The sequence below is a fragment of the Anabrus simplex genome, chromosome 13 (genome assembly GCF_040414725.1).
Source record: "Anabrus simplex isolate iqAnaSimp1 chromosome 13, ASM4041472v1, whole genome shotgun sequence".
NCBI classification, from domain to species: domain Eukaryota; kingdom Metazoa; phylum Arthropoda; class Insecta; order Orthoptera; family Tettigoniidae; genus Anabrus; species Anabrus simplex.
In genome coordinates this window covers 98152046-98172569 of record NC_090277.1, presented here as the reverse complement: position 1 = coordinate 98172569, position 20524 = coordinate 98152046, and the positions used below count along the sequence as shown (strand labels likewise).

General features: G+C 39.2%; 1 protein-coding gene across 1 annotated transcript in view; it reads left to right on the top strand.

Annotated features, from left to right (window-relative positions):
- Positions 1-20524, top strand: part of LOC136885007 (ATP-dependent helicase brm) — a 235026-nt gene that overhangs the window by 153489 nt on the left and 61013 nt on the right. Inside the window, exons 13-16 of the mRNA XM_067157383.2 lie at positions 4395-4476; positions 9339-9496; positions 11886-12063; positions 15507-15749. Of these exons, the coding sequence (XP_067013484.2) occupies positions 4395-4476; positions 9339-9496; positions 11886-12063; positions 15507-15749 (661 nt within the window). The remainder of the gene's footprint in view (positions 1-4394; positions 4477-9338; positions 9497-11885; positions 12064-15506; positions 15750-20524) is intronic.

Genomic DNA, 20524 nt, shown 5'->3' with positions numbered 1-20524 from the left:
AGTATCCAGTATTCGGGAGATAGTAGGTTCGAACCCCACTGTCGGCAGCCCCGAAAATGGTTTTCCGTGGTTTCCCATTTTCACACCAGGCAAATGCTGGGGCTGTACCTTAATTAAGGCCACGCCCGCTCCCTTCCCACTCCTAGCCCTTTCCTGTCCCATCGTCGCCGTAAGACCTATCTGTGTCGGTGCGACGTAAAACAACTAGTAAAAAAAAAAAAAACTAACTTTGTCCACTCCCGCCCTCCGACTTTCGACTTTTCTGAACGTTTTGCAATTCTTGACTACTGGGAGCGGAGGAGGGACGCTAGTTTTTTCGATGCACTCGCGGGAACAATTATAGATAATTTCGAGTTCCTGGAAACTGTCAGCTTTCTTTGCTCTATCTCTGTATTCCTTTGATGAGACATCCCACAAACAAGGTCTTTCTATTATATCATTAATTAAGTCCATAGTAATCTCATTGCTCCACTCCCATTTCTGACTATAAATTTTAGTATAGTACAGAGAGAACGACATACGTACGCGTACTGTATTTGTAGCTTTTAACAAAGAGAATGAGTGTTGCGGAGTGTTGTAAATATAATCCTACTTCACGAGAAGCATGTCATTTGCATCGTTTAGGCTATCTTTTGGCATGGAAACAGCACGGAAGTTGCCAAAGCTGTGCTGACATCTCACGAACAACGAATTGACTTGACATGTTTTCCACTTGGAGCGAAAAACACGCCAACATGGTAAAAGTGTTAACCTCAACATTCTGAGTTAACATGCAAAGTTAATTGGAAGACACAATCACAATATACATGTCAATTGTAACATGTTAAATTTAACATGTTGGTGTTAAATGTTAAGTTATATACCCGAGTATGACTTCTGCCTGGAGCTCTTTCGTTGAATATATGAGCTGTCTGTCTTGTTCCTTGCTCCATAGACCTGTAAATGAAAATAATTTCAGCTCTGTCTTTTAAAGTGTACACCATGATGAGCACGTGAATATCCCCTCGTTAGAGTATTTCAATAGATGCCAACTTCTGACTTAATCCTGCTCAGTTGTTAAGCTATTAACTGTTGGTTCATTTGTTTATGAGAAAGGTAAACAAAAGAAACTTAACTAGAGGGTTGAGGTGCTGGCCTTCTAACTTCAACTTGGCAGGTTTGATCCTGGCCCAGTCCAACGGTATTTTTGAAGGTGCTCGAATACATCAGCCTCGTGTCGGTAGATTTACTGGCCTGTAAAAGAACTCCCGTGGGGGAAAATATTCCGGCACCTCGCTGTCTTATTACATGTTATAAATCTCATTTTTGGTCCGTATTGAAAATTTACAGTTCAACAACAATAAAGGTGTTGTAATTTAATCCACCTATTCAATACTTTTTAAATTAAAACACCTTTATTGTTGTTGAACCTCGGTGTCTCCAAAAACTATGAAAGTAGTTAGTGGAATGTAAAAGAAAAACTTGTTTGTTGCAGCTGTGTTTGTGTTTTGTTAAATGCGAACAAAAGAAATATAAGGTAGTCTTTCAGTGTATTAGCATGTAATAATGTTTTGCAACCTTCTGAAATATTTTACAAAATAACATTTGGGTTAATAAAGAAATGTTTCAGGCTAAAGTCATTTGCTTTAAAAAATGTAAAACATGTATCTGAGTTTAAAATTGTAAGAAATTTTAAGAAAAACGAGTTACTTAGAAATGACCATAAAAACCTTCACTAACTGAAATGTAACTGATATAATTGCTTTTTCCCCTCAAATGAAAAAACATTTGCCATAATTTGTTTGCTTGAAAACATGTTGCTTTCGAAATAAACTGCTGGAAAGTAAAACACTCTGTATATATACAGTTGAACCTGACTTATACGTATATCAAGGGGAAGAGAAAAAACTACTTGTAACTCAGAATTACTTAGAAATCAGACTTACGCAATACATCACATATTTACTGAAAAACCAGTAGAATAGACCGACATGTGTAAATCCTTGCAAATAATAAATACATTAAGACAGATAATATTATTTTGAACTTGGTCCAGGCTTAAAGAAAGAAGATAGTTTGGCTTGTTTCACTTTTCTAGCATTAAGAGTATAAATCTCCTTTAGCAAACTTAGTAATGAATTCAAAGCATTTTCACTACAACTTTTTGCACTGATGTAACACCTACACACTTCGATTGCACTTAACACTTCACACAGTTCAGGGGTCAAGATTCAAGTTGTTATCTCCACCTCCAATGTCACTGTCGCTTGTTGCTGGTCCATCACCGCCGCATTGTTGGCATACGTCAGCAATAATCTCTTCATCCGGTAGTTCTCCACATACAGCCAGATTATCATCAAAATGCACAAAAGTATCGAATTCTCCACCCTCCGGTAGCGTTAGCTCATTGCCAGACAAAACTTCGCCCCCATAATCATCATTAGAGACAGCCTCTTCTAGTAAGGCACCAGCTTTAGGGAAACAGTTGCTGATTGTGGAGGAAGACACCTGCTTTCAGGCAGCCGAAATAAAATCCATGGCTTGTAGCAAATTAATGGAGAGAGGTTCATTTCCTGCATCACTCAGTGTTATTAAATGTTGAACCAGCATTTTTCTATAATGAACTTTGAAATTTGCAATGATGCCCAAATCAAGCGGTTGTAGAACGCTGGTACAGTTAGGAGGGAAAAATTCCACTCGGACTTTCTCCAGAACGATTTGAGGTGGATGTGCTGCACATCGATCCTTAAGAAGAAGGCTCTTCTTCTCTTTCTTTTTCAGTTTTTTCAACCAATTTTCCATTGGATTCGTATTCCGTAGGTTTTGTTTTCGCACTCTTAAAACACCTCGGATTCTTCGATTTTCCTATCACAAGTGGAGGAAGTTTGTCAGATCCATCTTCATTCGTGGTGAGAAGTACTGTTACACAAATTTTACTTTTCTTCCCTCCATGGCATGAGTCACCTTTTTCAGCTATGTTTTATTAGGAATGAGATTGTAGAATAGGCCGGTCTCATCACAGTTATAGATGTTTGGGGGCTGAAAATCGCTTACGATACCCGGCAGAACCTCATCTTTCCAGTGTTGCACTGTGACGTCGTCCGCAGATTTTGAGTCGCCGGAAAATGTTCTCCCTATGAATCCATGACGATCTTTAAATCCTTGCAACCATCCTGACGAAGCCTTGAAATCAGCAGTGATAATCATGATTTCAAATAAATCTATCGCCTTTGCCTACAGCATGTCTGCACTAATTGGTAGAGCTGCAGCCCGCTTTTGGTGGAACCATGTGAAAAGTGCTTTCTCCAAATCTACGTACCATCCTTCTTGCTGACGGCTGTGTTTCGGTCATTTTGAACCCAGTTAAGAACTCATCCAAAATAGCGTTTCATTTACTGACGATTGTACATAGCGTGGTATAAGCAATCCCTAAGTCTGAAGCGATTTTAGTTTTTGTTTTGTGTGGATTAGCGTCCACTTCTCGTATAACTTTTCCTTTTTCTGTTCTCCATGGCTAATCAAAAGCAACTGAATGACAAAACGACTGTTCAACACTAAACACCAGACACCGGCATCGTGGACATTTCACTTCTCCGTTGTTCCCACGAAAGAAATTCTCATATTCAAACAAATGTACTGTATTTTCTTTTGTTTCCGCACCCAAACAGCCCACCAAGGTTCTTAAACACCAGCCCACTTTGCTTATAATGTATCTTAATCTTTGGCGGCGTGTCAAAAACGACGAAGGTAGAGGAAGAGCGAAGGGGACTAGCCTTTGTTAAGCCGCTAGTAAGTAGCGTCAACAATGTCACTCGGCAAAACTCTGTGTTCTGTTTCAGCACCGAAACCCGATCGCTCTACTTCTGCCCACGCCGACAAAGAGGAAACTTCGTAAATACAGTAGCTTCTTTTTAAAAAGCACACTGTCATTACAATTACGCAAAACTCAGTTATATTTCACTGATATTTAATACGCATAACAGCGAATTACGTATAAACGGATTACGTATAAGTAAGATTTAATTAACACTCTTTTAAATTATATTTTGCCAGGACCTAAAGGAAATTACGTACAAATACGAATTAATTAACACTCTTTTAAATTATATTTTGCCAGGACCTAAAGGAAATTACGTACAAATACGAATTACGTAGAACAGAGTTACGTATAAAGCAGGTTCAACTGTATATTCTCATGCATTCAGAATCCTTTTATTTTAAATCATTCTCACAAATTCAGAAGCCATGTAAGTCTGTTATCAATGATGCCACAACTCTCTAAAATGCATTTTAAAAAAATTATTCATTACTGTAATATAACAAGATATCACCAAAATAGAAGTTTTTATGCTTCTTTTTTTTTTTTTTTCTTAATGCAAAATGTGTTGTGTTTATTTTCTTTTTCTCTCTTTCAGTATTGCCCACACCATCAACGAGATAGTCACAGAGCAGGCCTCAATCCTTGTCAATGGAAAACTCAAAGAGTATCAGATAAAGGTTGGTGATTGCTTATTAAAATACTTATCTATAAGAAGATATTTGTACCTGCTTATTTTACACGTGGAGTTTCAAAATTTTGTATTTTAATTTGCAGTTAATTGTAAATTACAACAATTTTCTTCAGTGTTGTATTGGCTGGGTAGTACTAATAATTACATTAGCAATGAAAAGGAACAAACAGTTTCAAATCAAGGCATGTATAGAAAGGTACAAACATTGGAGAGGACGTGAAATACGACAAACACAATGACAGGTCATTCTGGGGGAGAGAGAAAAATAGAAAGAAAATTCAAAATATCAGCTATAAAATCCTCATCTTCATGCACTGCTGACTTCGAAAGATGTCTCTCTCATTAATCCCAGTCCTTCTACGTCCATTATTTTCTTCTCTGCCTCCGACGAGCTCATTTCTGCTTCCCAGTTTCATCAGGAGGGTGGGCATCAACACTCATTGAGGGGACATCTTGACAAGTCTTCATTCTGAGTATATATGGTTTTCTTTGTATCCTACACTCCCTTCATCAAGACTGAACATCTTTTTTAAGATGGACCCTCAATGAATGTTGATGTCCATCTTTGTAAAGAAGCTGGGAAGCTGAAACAACCTTGATGGAGGCTGAGAAGAAGTGGATGTAGAAGAATTGAGAATGATGAGATAGCCAGTCTATTTGAAGACAACAGTGTATGAAGATATGGAGATTGCCCTTGTCTTTTTGTACACTGACTGACAGAGCAAATGCAACACCAAGAAGGAGTGGTCAGAACTTTATGCCAATTGCAGGGTAGACTGACGTCACTGAGGTATGCTCATGATGTGAAATGCGCCGCTGTGCTGCGCACGTAGCGAACGATAAATGGGACACGGCGTTGGCGAATGGCCCACTTCGTACCGTGATTTCTCAGCCGACAGTCATTGTAGAACGTGTTGTCGTGTGCCACAGGACACGTGTATAGCTAAGAATGCCAGGCCGCCGTCAACGGAGGCATTTCCAGCAGACAGACGACTTTACGAGGGGTATGGTGATCGGGCTGAGAAGGGCAGGTTGGTCGCTTCGTCAAATCGCAGCCGATACCCATAGGGATGTGTCCACGGTGCAGCGCCTGTGGCGAAGATGGTTGGCGCAGGGACATGTGGCACGTGCGAGGGGTCCAGGCGCAGCCCGAGTGACGTCAGCACGCGAGGATCGGCGCATCCGCCGCCAAGCTGTGGCAGCCCCGCACGCCACGTCAACCGCCATTCTTCAGCATGTGCAAGACACCCTGGCTGTTCCAATATCGACCAGAACAATTTCCCGTCGATTGGTTGAAGGAGGCCTGCACTCCCGGCGTCTGCTCAGAAGACTACCATTGACTCCACAGCATAGACGTGCACGCCTGGCATGGTGCCGGGCTAGAGCGACTTGGATGAGGGAATGGCGGAACGTCGTGTTCTCCGATGAGTCACGCTTCTGTTCTGTCAGTGATAATCACCGCAGACGAGTGTGGCGTCGGCGTGGAGAAAGGTCAAATCCGGCAGTAACTGTGGAGCGCCCTACCGCTAGATAACGCGGCATCATGGTTTGGGGCGCTATTGCGTATGATTCCACGTCACCTCTAGTGCGTATTCAAGGCACGTTAAATGCCCACCGCTACGTGCAGCATGTGCTGCGGCCGGTGGCACTCCCGTACCTTCAGGGGCTGCCCAATGCTCTGTTTCAGCAGGATAATGCCCGCCCACACACTGCTTGCATCTCCCAACAGACTCTACGAGGTGTACAGATGCTTCCGTGGCCAGCGTACTCTCCGGATCTCTCACCAATCGAACACGTGTGGGATCTCATTGGACGCCGTTTGCAAACTCTGCCCCAGCCTCGTACGGACGACCAACTGTGGCAAATGGTTGACAGAAAATGGAGAACCATCCCTCAGGACACCATCCGCACTCTTATTGACTCTGTACCTCGACGTGTTTCTGCGTGCATCGCCGCTCGCGGTGGTCCTACATCCTACTGAGTCGATGCCGTGCTCATTGTGTAACCTGCATATCGGTTTGAAATAAACATCAATTATTCGTCCGTGCCGTCTCTGTTTTTTCCCCAACTTTCATCCCTTTCGAACCACTCCTTCTTGGTGTTGCATTTGCTCTGTCAGTCAGTGTATTTTCCTTCTGTTCTTCCCTCTTTCTACACTGACCTGTCGTTGTGTTCCTTTCAGAGTTCCTATCTTTAAATATAAGACTGTATGTTGAAATGTTATCTGAATTTTCATCTAAAAGATATTCTAGGTATGAAATCAAATAAAGCTGTCTGAAGTAGACTTTCATCTTAATTCAGTATGGAACAAGAATGGCCATCTGGACACAATTGGGAACTGAACTCTCAACCATTGGATTTCATATCTGATGTTCTCACATTTGAACTACGATGGCTTTTTGTCATTTAGAGACCAGAAAGAGATAGAACATTGGAAATAAAATCCATAGAACGTGGGCTTAGTCTGTTTGGCCATCTTGGTTGTGCACTTACATCTCTTTGCCACGTACTATATGAACTCAACATGACCTAAAACAGTATTTACTTACATACGTGTCTCACTTTTCCCTGAAAATTCAGGCTTAGAAGTCGTGCAGCTAGGTACATGTGGAAAGTTGGTACATTAGACTTAATTAGAACTAAAATACTTTTTAAATAGTAATAAAGCCTCATGATTTTGAAAAATAGATTGCATTTTATTATGTTCCATAACACGTTCTTGAATAGTACCAAAAGTATGTAAAAGTCCATAGTATTCCATTCGTAGCCTAAAATGCTCCCCTGGCATTTCCACATCCCCTTCATGAATCTGGCTATCCAGCTTTGGCACACTTTCAGTTGCAAAACTCTATATCCATTCATATGTAATCAATTTCATATTAATCCGTATTGAAGACCAATATAATGTGAAACAAAAGCTAACGATTTGAAAGGCTGAGAGCTTGCATGGGACATGTGATTGTGATGAGTGTTTTTCAAATCTTTACTTGTCTTGCACTGAATTTCAGCAACACATGCTTACTTCATAAAATTTATCTACAGTGAAACCTCGTTGGTGCGTTCCTCAATAACATGTTTTCCCGCCTAGCATGTCGTAAATTCAAAGTCCCGATTCTCATCATATTAAATCTATATAAAAGTACCTCGCTTATCGAGTCATGAATTTTCACTATTACCGCTTAGTACAATCACGTTTTTCCTAGCCCTGAAAATGTTATCTGTCATCCCCTGCGAAACAAACGCGATTTTCACCTTGGGTAAGATCTGTCGCCACAGTTGCGTGGTTACGGAAAAGGGCCTTAAATTCCTGAACTTCACAGTATAAGTTGCATGTTCGAGAAGCAAGCTGTTAGCCTCAGGAATGATCAATTTTGCTTGCCAGTTATACGCAAGATTGCTGAATAACACAGTGAGTCTGTTTGTGCTTGTATTTCGCATTCCATTCAGAAGTTATAAATTTATTTCGTGTGAATAGTACAGTGAAGTGTAGCGAATATTTGTCGCGTGATACGGCAGTCTATATCTGGATTAGGAAGGTATAAACATACCTATCGCATCACGAATTTCCGCTATTACCGCTTACTATGAGTACAATTCCTAGCCCTGAAAATGTTATTTTTTATCCCTTATGAAAGAAGCGTGATTTACAGCTCGGCTAAGAGCCGTTGCCACAGTTGCATCATTACGAAAAAAAGTGAGCTTATTTGTGCTTGTATTCTATTCAGAAGTTAGAATTTTATTTTGTGTTCAGTGATACATAGAAGTTTTTTCGTGTGATACGGTAGCCTATATATGAATTAGGAATATAATCTTGTGAAATTGACTAGCGTGGTGCATATCTATTGTGTGATAGCCTAGTTATGGATACGGGAAAAGTGAAATTCCTTTCTAATGAAGACAACATTAAAATCTTTCAGAAAGTGGACTGGCATCTGCATCTTTAAGCACGCAGAAGTCGCGAATGTTGTACTCGCACCTTCGAGTTTCGACTTGATCGATTCGACTTGGTCGAAGTCTTTCAAAATGGCAGCCAAAGTCTTTCTGTAGCAGTCGCACATGGCCGAGTATAACCTCCAATTCATTGTATTAGATTGTAACCAGAAAATAATGTTTTATAACCAACTGCTCCGAAATAAAAGGCTTCTACTAACATTTGTTTTTGAAAGAGTGTGATCTGCAATAATACTTGGATATATTTATTGGCCCCTGTGCATATGTTTTCATATTTATTGTTTGGTGCTCTTCACACCGATCAATGCACTTGTTATTGTATGAGCCCCAGCAGGAAAGGTTTTCGTATTAGTTCTCTCGTGTTCTTAACTCCTTTTAATACTTTCTTCTTACCTTGAGAAATGGTATATATAGTTTTTAACTGTTTCCGCGAATACACGATGTCGAAAAAAATCGTTATCAGTATCCAATGTTTGCACATCCCTGTTGAGTAGTTTTTATTCGTAAATTCAGTAGTACGTTTTCTCGCTTAACACGTTCGTTTTTGTTGTCCCCTGCAGAAACGTCTTAACAAGGTTTTACTGTATATTCATGTCTTGCCTTAACTTTGATTTTGACTGATGGTCTATAGTAAGACCGAAACTCGTTTCTTGATTTGTTGGTGTTTCTGAGAGTAACTCTCTGTTTTTGCCAGTCGTGTACTGTATATTAAACTCCATCACATTAAATTCTCGGCCCACAGCACGATTACTGCGCTTCTCCGTAAACTGAATTCAATTGAACGTTGTTCAGATGAAATGTGCTAGATATTTTTATTATTTTCTTTGGAAAACTGATATTTGTGGTAGTGACTTAAATGTTATACTCTGACAAGTCATTTTGATTGTGTGTTTACAGGGCCTGGAGTGGTTGGTATCCCTTTACAATAACAACCTGAACGGCATCCTTGCTGATGAGATGGGTCTTGGTAAGACGATCCAAACTATAGCACTCATCACCTACCTGATGGAGAAAAAAAAAGTTAATGGTCCATTCCTCATCATCGTCCCTCTTTCGTGAGTAAATCTCTGAACACTATAGAGAAAAGGCCATGAATTTGTTTGTTATTAAGTTAGAGCACCTTTCCCCTCAACTTAAACATTACATTTAGTAAAATCTGTTCATTTTCACATTAGGTCGCATCAGACAAAAATTCAACCCGAACATATATTCAACTTCTGTGTACCTCATCTGAAATATAAAGAGAGTATAAGTCAAAAATTACAGACAAAATAGAACTTTTTAAATTGTAACCCCAATTTTACACCACTCCGAGGACAGTTTTGAAAAATGTAAAATCAAGAATAATATTTCTTTTGCACAAATTTTGTGTGCCATGCATTCTAAAATAATAATGGAATTGTAGTATGGATATGTAAAAATATGCATCAGTTCACTCCCCAAAGTGAATTTCCAGGTCTTGCCACCCAATTTTTCAATTCCTTTTCCTTCTCTTTCTCCTCAGAGTAAAATGTCAATGTAACGAATACCAGTGTAATGAAATATCCAGAATTGCAAATTTATTTTTAGGTCCCTCCTTTTCCCCTACTTAATACATCTTAAAACATTTCATTTTAACATTTTCAAACTTTCAGTATAGTAAATTAAAATTTTGCCATTTTGCAAATATTTCACTTTATTTTTCTAAGTATATTTGAAATTCATTGTGTTTTATGAGACAAATATTTTCTTATTACATTACTTTATTATTCACATAAGGTATTCATTTTCCATACATGTACGTGATTGGTTGAAAGTAACTCATAACCTTTCACATCTTCCAGTGCGAGATGTCCTGTTGTTAGCTGAGAAAGAGTACAAAGTTTTCAACCAACCATTCAACGTTACGATTTATTATCTCTGCCTTACTATTTCCTTCATTCACATTGCACCACACATTCATTGCCTGTCTTTCATTCGTAAAGCAACATGTTCGTGCGCCAGCAATTAACCTTTACCACTCGTCTGTCGGGTGAGGCCCGACATTACGATATTCCTGTTCCGGTCGCATGTCGGGGGAGACCCGACATGGCATTTTATCGCCCACCGCTCGTCTGCCATCTCTTAGCTAACAAAATACATGATGATATACTGTACTGCCATCTTTGGTTCCGCGTGGAACTTTGTAGAATCCAGATACTATTTGACAGGCAGTCAAAAATCTATTATTTAGATGGCAGTGTAGCCGACAGCTGGCCACTCACGCACACGAAAGCTCGAGCGATAGTAAACAAACATGGTCGCCATGTGCTCTTCTAGTCATATATATGTTGTATATGTCAGGCAACACACGAAACCACAGTATTTTCGCTCCTCTGCTCCTAATGAATATGTCTAATAGCATTTCACGATGCCTAAAAGTGAACTGACAATGGTCGGTTTGTGTACCGTAACCCAATATGTACCTGATGCTGACGGCTGGCACAATTATAAATCAACAGATTCAGATTTCAAGAAATCGCCGTTTACAGTGGTTTCAGCCTACAAACTACCGCGAGGTATGAAATCGGAGACTGAATAGAGGTTTTCAATAGCTTTTTAGCGATAATTTGTACACTAAATTATTAACGAAACCAATCGGTATGCGATAACGGTAATAATAATAATAATAATAATAATAAAAATAATAAAAATTCAAAATAATTTGTCTTAAATTCCACATATTGCTTTTATTTGCTCCGGTATAGCTTGCTGTAAACGTGTATAGCCTAACTACATCATTTAAAAGCAAGTGCTATCTCCAAAATCGTGAAAGAATAATACATGTCAAATAAGATAAAAATGTACATTTAAAATACGAGTAGTAGAGGCAACACAGAGAACTTTAATTTGAGGGGTAAGGGTTAACACAGAAGAATATTAGAGACTACTGTACTACATATAAGTGAAAATTGTTAAAATAATTTAAAATAGTGTATATCATTAATCTCGGCTAATATTTTGAATTATCGACTCAGAATTCAATCTCTTAATATTTCAAAAAATCAATTCCACCATTCAAGAACGTGATCTGACAAGATGGCTCTAAATGTAACACCTAACCTATATAACCTTGTTCAACATACATTTTGCTACTAAAACTTAACCTTTAGTTCTAAAAACAGCATGAGGAGTGAAAAATGTTGTAAGAATAATATTCGCTTATCAATTATGCATAATTAACATTATGGTACCAATTCTTATGAAGTTGCAATATAATATAAATACCTTTAAGGATATTCAGTATAACCTAACCTGGATACAGTGTCTGTTATTTGTTATTATGGGACACAATTTTTAAGCAAATTTAATCAATTTTCTGTTCAACAAAATTACACTATTACGAAAATTATTACAGTACCCCTACAAGTTTGTTATACTGGTACTGGCACTTCATTGTGTTATTGCTATTGGTTTTATTTCTAGAACCCTGTCCAACTGGGTGTTGGAGTTTGAGAAGTGGGCTCCTTCTGTTGTGGTAGTGGCTTACAAAGGTTCACCTGCCATGAGAAGACAAATCCAAAGTCAGATGAGATCTACCAAATTCAATGTGTTGCTAACAACCTATGAGTATGTCATCAAAGATAAAGGAATGCTGGCTAAGGTGAGAACACAGATTTCAAGTCTGTTTTGTCTTTGAAGTAATTGGAAATAGATGCTTATTCTAGAGTACCTACATCACTAGAACCACCGCCGTCTCGATCCTCCTATACTGCCTGCTCTATGCGAGCCTTTTTGCGACTACGCTGCGACAAAATTTCTCCGCTAGAAGGCAGACATAGACGCACAATATTCTAAACTTATTCTAATGACGACAGCCTACAAAACACTATGCAGTATGGTCATATGTTCACTGAAGCTCGTAAATTACATCAGTAATGTTAAATATCGGCAAAATTACCTGTATGAAGTTGCAGTTGGCCTCTTCATGCACAATTTAAAGATTTCCCTGGACGAAGGCTTGGAGTGGTACCGTACTTTTTGTGTTCTTGCCTACGCAATATAAACAAATAGAGGTCTTACCAACTTGATTAGGATAATATCACTAACAGTTTGCTGATATTATTTGACCTCACACTGTAAAAAGCACATTCTGAAAGGTTTTCTTTGCTGGTTGTTTTACGTCACACCGACACAGATAGGTCTTATGGCGGCGATGGGATAGGAAAGGCCTAGGAATGGGAAGGAAGCGGCCTTGTCCTTAATTAAGGTACAGCCCCAGAATTTGCCTGGTGTGAAAATGGGAAACCACGGAAAACCATCTTCAGGGCTGTCAACAGTGGGATTCGAACCCACTATCTTCCGGACGAACGCTCACAGCTGCGTGCTCTTAACCGCACGACCAACTCGTCCGGTATTCTGAAAGGGAAGACGTCGCAAGTTCTCATATTAAGCTCGAACGTTTGAAGGACGTCGACAATAGGGCACAGCAGCTTCAGCGAACTCCTGCATATGCTTCACCAGAGCAACAAAACAAGGTTTTGAATATCGAACTTCTACTCTGTCCTGATGCATAATCAGTTCCATTTAGCGGTGTCGAAGTTCTAGGCAATGAGATGTTGCTGACACAAATGCACACTCCATCCTCTCTTCATCAACATGAACCTAGTACCCGCAAATTAGGATTTGATTTCCTGTTTTTAGTTTGATTGGAATATTATCGACTGGATATCTGACGTTGTCCAAAATGTCTAAACATGAAGACGTTTGCTTTGTGATTGTCCGTCACAATTCTTATCACAAGGAATCCACTATCCTCCACGGCTTGAATCACCTTCTGAAAAAAATCTGCAGCCTGTTTCCAGTCATTCGACCGGGTCAGGAATGGAATGAATAAAGCCCCCATCTAGCAGCGAGGATAGGAATTGTGCCGGCTGCCCAAGCCTGTCGCACTCCTCCGGGGTAATGATTAATGAATGACAGATGAAATGATATTCGAGAGTGGAGCTGGAATGAAATATGACAGGGAAAACCAGAGTATCCGGAGAAAAACCTGTCCCGCCTCCGCTTTTTCCAGCACAAATTTCACATGGATTGACCAGGGTTTGAGCCACTGAACCCAGTGGTGAGATGCCGGCGCGCTGCCGCCTGAGCCGCGGAGGCTCCATCACCTTCTGAAATAAGGTGTAAAGGCACAGATGCGAGAGTAATCTGAGGATAACCAATTACTTCCTTTATTAGGTCCTTGCCTAGATAAAGCCGACAGCCGCTTTTCTCTTAATTCCCTTCTAGACGGTATTTCATGGAGTCGTATCTTTTCTGGCTGTGAACCACCTTGCCGAGATTGGCAAAATGGTACACAACAGTTGAATATTTCGGGGAAAGAATCTGAAGTTTCAGTTCTACGAAAAATAGGACTTACACAAACGAAAAGAAACGAGTACCAACACCTTACAATCACTTTTGAAATATCTATTAGCATACCGGTAACATGATTAATTCATTTCACAGTTCTATACAAAATATCTCTTGTACGAACGAAAGTGACCAGACACGTTTACTTATTGTACGAAATAACTCAGGTTTACACACACATTCATGCACCAATAACACAGTGCTACACCCACACTAACAGCGAAGATTGTGCGTCTACTGCTGCACTCTTACGGCGACTTGGAGAAATGTCGGTAGTCGCGCCTTCCTGTGTTAAAATAGTGGCATAGAGCAGGCAGTATAAGAGGATCGAGACGGCTGTGACTAGAACACATGGCAAAAAGTATACTTGTCAAAAATGCCACATCAGTGCTCTACTGTAATGTAGTTCCACATTTTATTGGATATTAATGTTTTAGATAAGTAATTGAATAACTTTTTGGAGCCTAAAAATGATTTTACACTTTCTGTTACAAAAACTGAAGAGTCTCTAATATGATAGAATAGGTATGAAACTTTGGAAAACTATTGCTGTGTATGTGTTTGGCCCGGCTCATTCCCTTTCTTCGTATGGCAGGTAGTGAAGATTAATTGCTCTTGGATACATGGCTTTTGTCCTGTTTCATTTCTCGACGCATGCTACTTTCTCCATGATCATCTCCTTTACATGAAGTGTCCTTCTGGGATATTCATTTCAGATGTGATCCTTTCTCAAAACTCTTGCCGACATCATGAATACAGTGACATTGAGACAACACTTGAGGTGTTCATAAGATATCCAGCATTTCAAAGCGTTGGTCAATACAGGTCACGCTACTGTCGTCTAAAGCTTGCTTTTAATCTCTGCTGGCTGCTTCTTGTATACATTACTGTAATCTATAACATTATACAGGGACATGAATTCAGTCGCCGGTCAACTCCTTTCAGTATATGTGGTACCCTAGGTGAGAAAAGGAGCCGAGGTTGCAGTGAAAACTGGTAGCCAAATTATTGTTATGCAGTTAAGTCAGTTTCATGTTGTATTCATTGTGCTTATTGTTTATTTATGTTTAAAGCTGTAAGCCAGAAATATTAGGGTACGCACAAGCACATTCTGCCCAATCATTGTATCTATAGGTATTGCACCTGGCAGAGGGTTATAAACTATTGTAGTTGTCTAATTGTTTGAACAATGGCATCAAATAAGTAGTATAGGCACCAAGCTCAATAGCTGCAGTCGCTTAAGTGCGGCCAGTATCCAGTAATCGGGAGATAGTGGGTTCGAGGCCCACTGTCGGCAGCCCTGAAGATGGTTTTCTGTGGTTTCCCATTTTCACACCAGGCAAATGCTGGGGCTGTACCTTAATTAAGGCCATGGCCACTTCCTTCCCATTCCTAGGCCTTTCCTATCCCATCGTCACCATAAGACCTATCTGTGTCGGTGTGACGTAAAGCAAATAGCAAAACAAAACAAAAAAAGTAGTATAGGCATCTTTTAAAGCAACAAAACTTTTGGCAAATCCACCACTGAAAATTGAGATCACCACTTTTGCCCTTCAACTCAAAAACAAATGTAAATTACATTTTTGGTATATTGACAACTTCCGAGAAGTCTATATTGATTATGAGGGTCTTAAAATCAGTTCGCTTCAGAAGTAACATCCTTGTAATCTGTGTTATTTGCTAATTTTTCAGCTGCATTGGAAGTACATGGTAATAGATGAAGGTCACCGTATGAAGAACCACCACTGCAAGCTGACTCAGGTACTCAATAGCCACTACATTGCTACTCATCGTCTGCTGCTCACTGGTACTCCGCTACAGAACAAGTTACCTGAGTTGTGGGCTCTGCTCAACTTCCTGCTGCCGTCCATCTTCAAGTCATGCAGCACCTTCGAGCAGTGGTTCAATGCACCATTTGCTACTACAGGAGAAAAGGTATAGTACTGTATATGTAGAGGGAACAATAGAAACAAAAGAATACATACGTACATACAATACAACCACTGTTAACCGAACTGGGAGGAGGGTTGGATAACAATTTTTTTTTTGGTTAAGCTATTATCATTAATCATATGTCATACAGTAAAACAACATTAATTATGGAAGAACACCGTGCATACATATTTACATAATTCACAGATTGTCCACGCTCCTTAGATAGTCCACTGAGTCAGGTGTTCGTGCACAAAATTCCTGAGGTTACTGTTGTAAGCTCACGCAGAACAATGTGAGCAATGGTCTGTCAGCACCACAATCACACATAGGAGATGCTAACTTCTTTTTTTACTTGAGTAGTGCATCAGCGCGAACTCCGTGGCCACTCCGAATTCTGTTCAGGCTATTCCACATCCTTCTGAGTAAATTGAATCCAGGATCCCTCACTTTTATAGATGGCATACCCTGGAATTCTGAGTTGAGTTCCTTTTCAGGTTCTGCAGATTCATAAGTTTGATAGTCTGTTAGTCTCTGAGCTATGTGTAGCGGTGGATTCCTTGATTGAGCCTATTAGTCTGTATGTTAGCAATATCAATGTGAATTGAGGTTAATGTGAACACCTATTACTGTTTTTTATCTAATAATAATAATAATAATAATAATAATAATAATAATAATAATAATAATAATAATAATATTAAAGAAGCATGAGGGGTGATGGGCTGGACATGCATAAATGAGATAAAATTTGAGAATACTATATTTTCTTTTTTTTTTCACCACAAGATAACAATAATACAGCAGTAGTGAGGGAACAGGAGGCCCCGACAAACAACAACAAAACCCCAAGGCTAATTAACGCTTAGCCCTCCTGTTTTCCCCCAACACTCCTGCCTCTCCAGCTCCATTTAAGAATCTGCTTGCAGAGGGATAACAGACAGCACAAACATATGGACAGCATATTTATGAAAATCAAATAAAGCAAATGCAAAATAAATATAATACAGTACAGTAGAACCTCGATTATACGTTCCCGGAAACTACGTTTTCCCGTATTATTCATTCAAATTATGTTGTCCCGCGAGCATCCTAATTAAATCACGTTGAAAAAATCCCGCCTTATCCGTTCCTCGAAGAAACGATTTCCCGGATGAACCCTCCAGAAATTTCAGTCCCATCAATGCTAAATCCTCGATCACGCGTTTTTCAAGAAACTGTATCTCACGAAAGGGCGGCTACGGCATACTTACGGATCTTGGTGTTAACATTCTGTCAGTGCGATAATTTGAGGAAGTACTGTACCGTACTAGAAAAGTGATCGGCGGTGAACTTGCATAAGATCAGCATCGCATTCGGATGGTATTGTTTAGAGAATCCTCGGAAATTATAAAGCAGAGTGTGTCCACTACAATTGGAAGGAGACAGAGCGCGTTTCGACAGCTCTGCTTGAAAACAGAACGAGTTTCATCAAATGTTCATACTTGCAAAACGTCTACATTATATTCATGGTTATATTCTTTTTTTTCCCCCCCGAGTGTATCGCAGAACAGGTTTTTCGGCACTTCCCCCAGGGCACTGTATATTCACTGGGCTTTCAGGCAGGAATTGAAACTGCTCCCTCTTAAGTAACACAAATTTAGTATTTTAATATTATCGTATACAATAATGTTGATAAATTAATATTGTGTTTGGTCTGTATTGACTAGTCTGAATGTATAATGTAATTATTTAAAATAGTTTATTTGAATCCGCCTTGATCAATACACTCATTAAATGAAAGGAAAACTATTTATTAAACCAAACATATTTCGGGAAATCTCAACCATTCCCTTCCTCAGTGGTCAGAATGGTTGAGATTTCCCGAAACATGTTTGGTTTAATAAATAGTTTTTCTTTCATTTAATGAGTGTATTGATCAAGGCGGATTCAAATAAACTATTTTAAATAATTACATTATTCATTACGATAATGTTATCGAGACCAGAACAGATTTTGCACCTTACATACATTACGCTTTGGGAGGTTTTGGGATTGCCTATTACTGTTTTGGTCCTAATATAAGACTGGGAATTTCACTTTTTTGTGTTAAAATGTTATAAAAACTGCAGTCGTTTTATTTGTGGACATTACATTCAGAAACTTTGTATCATTTTGCAGTCGTACCGATTTGTGCAGCGTGCGCGCTCTGCACCTGAGCTCAAGGTCACAAATAACCGTAATTTCGGAAGTGTTAATGATATTTTTCCTCTTTCCAATTTGATTGTGATTAGTGACGGGCAGAATTGAATATAATGAATTCGAGAACTTTAGGATCAGTACTTGCATTCTAAACCATATTCTCGAGTTCAACATAATCTTTAAAATTACAAGTAACAACTCTCATTGTTCCATATTGAAGATGATGTTAGCCATAGAATCTCAAGGATAATTTAATAAAAACCACCTATTCAATACTTTCCACGTTTAATGTGGTTTGAATCTACATGAATTTATGTAGAATTATTAGGTCAGGTACATGCTCCACCCATTATTTTGGACATCTTCAACCTGTAGACAACCTTTAGGTCATGGTTTGGGACCTTTTTAACCAATATATAGATCTTCTCTTTGGTTAAAAGCTACAAGACTGGAAGCTTGTGGCTTAATGTAGTACAGAAGGACTTGGATTTGGCTGGGATTTCAGACATTGATATAGAAGATCGTTCCAAATTTTGTGCTATGTTACAGTCTTGGACCCCACCACCTAGAGTGCCTAGAAGTCGGAAGCCCCTTTCACAGGAAAGAAAGGAGAAATTATCAGCAGGGCTCAAGAGAGATTGGGAACAAAGAAGAGCATCAAGGAAGAACTAGTCATCAGCGTTCCTTAGTGTGCTTAAATCAATAATAATAATAATAATAATAATAATATACAAACATTAATAATCTCTTAAGACTAACATGCCAGGATAATAATTTAGAAAATGTGAACTGAACATAACTGTAGGTAACATAAGTTAATGGTCAAATGAGCCCCGGTGTGTAATATCCTCTTTACCTAAGACTTATGATAGAGGAAGAAGATCCATTTTAGTTTTGGACATATTTTCCAGTTAGATAGAATAGGACCGACAAGTTTTAAGTTGTTAAAACACCATTAACTTATGTTACCCACAGTTATGTTCAGTTCACTTTTTTTTAATTATTATCCTGGCATGTTGGTCTTAAGAGATTTTTAATGTTTGTGTATTATACTATATATTGGTTAAAAAAGTCCCAAACCTTGACCTAAAGGTTGTCTACAGGCTGAAGACGCCCAAAATAATGGGTGAAACATGTAGCTGACCTGATAAGTCTACATAAATTCATGTAGATTCAAACCACATTAAACGTGGAAAGTATTGAATAGGTGGTTTTTATTAAATATCTTTGAGATTCTATGCCTAAACTTTAAAAGTCGATGTAGACCTAATTTACACGGTACAAAATTTCCATAAACTGACTACAACAGTATACTGGTGACTAAGTTACAATGGAAGATTTAAAAAAAAAAAATTAAAAAAAATGTTGCCATCATATTGGGCGCTTTGGTATCAAATGCGCTTTATTTTATTAGATTAGAGAATTAAAAATTACTTGCGGTAGATTGTTGTTTGGCTTGGCGTTACGGGTATTCGATTTTTTGAAGAGCTTGGCTGATCAAAGTTGCTGAACTGAAAGAAGTTTTCCCGTTAAAACTGAACGTAAAGTTTTGAGATTTTTAAGTCGCGTACCGATGATTAATGTTTGAAGCCGGCCCCGCGGTCTAACTTGCCTGCCTCTCATCAGGAGAGCCCGGGTTTGATTCCAGGCTAGGTTGGGCATTTCGACCCGATATGAGGGCTGGTTCCAGATTCACTCATTCTACGATTACCTTTAATTGAGGAGCTATTTAATGGTGAGATGGCGACCCTGGTCTAGAGAGCCAGGAATAACGGCCGAGAGGATTTGTCACACCGACCATGCGTCACCTCGTAATCTGCAGGCCTTTGGACCGAGCAGCGGTCGCTTAGTAGGCGGAAGGCCCGTTGAGGCTGTAGTTTGGTTCGGTTTAAGGGTGTTTATAAGATTATAAGTATACATATTTTATTTTTGTGATGTTTAACCAAATTGTTGATGGTTCATTCATTCCGGGATTTTCCGTTTTCCTGTGTTGTATGTTTTTTTTTCCGTGGTCCTTCGAGAAACGGAGAATCGAGGTTCCACTGTATTCAGTGCAATGTTCAACGCTTTTAAGCATGAAATAATCTCAGTCAGTCACTTTTTATCTATAATTGTGCATTGTGTGGAACTTCTCAAAGTACTCGCCAGGATGTAATCCGGGCTTTTTTGTACAAGTTTTGCAGGAAAAACATTGTCTCACCTCGTCTTCCCCCTTCACTTTATGGGCACTGCAAACTGCACAGTCTTTAGTTCTCTGTGGATGAGAATAAATGAAGTGGGGACAACCATTTAGACATTCTTCTTGGTCAGAAGTGGATGGACAACCATGCTTTTGTGAATCCTTGTGCCGTACATCTCCAACCAACTGCGTTATCAGTTCCCTTGTGTATTGTCTGTGTTTCACTTGACTCTTTTGGCTATTATACAGAAGGAAACTGTTAATTACTGCTATCTCTAACAGCCAAAAGAACATTTTACGCCACCATTTCACTGACAACCTAGTAAAGCCATAAGTGGATGAAAAGTGATCTGCCAGATCTACCCCACTCGTGTGCTTATTGTATTCACATACAACTTTTGGTTTCTGGATCACTTCA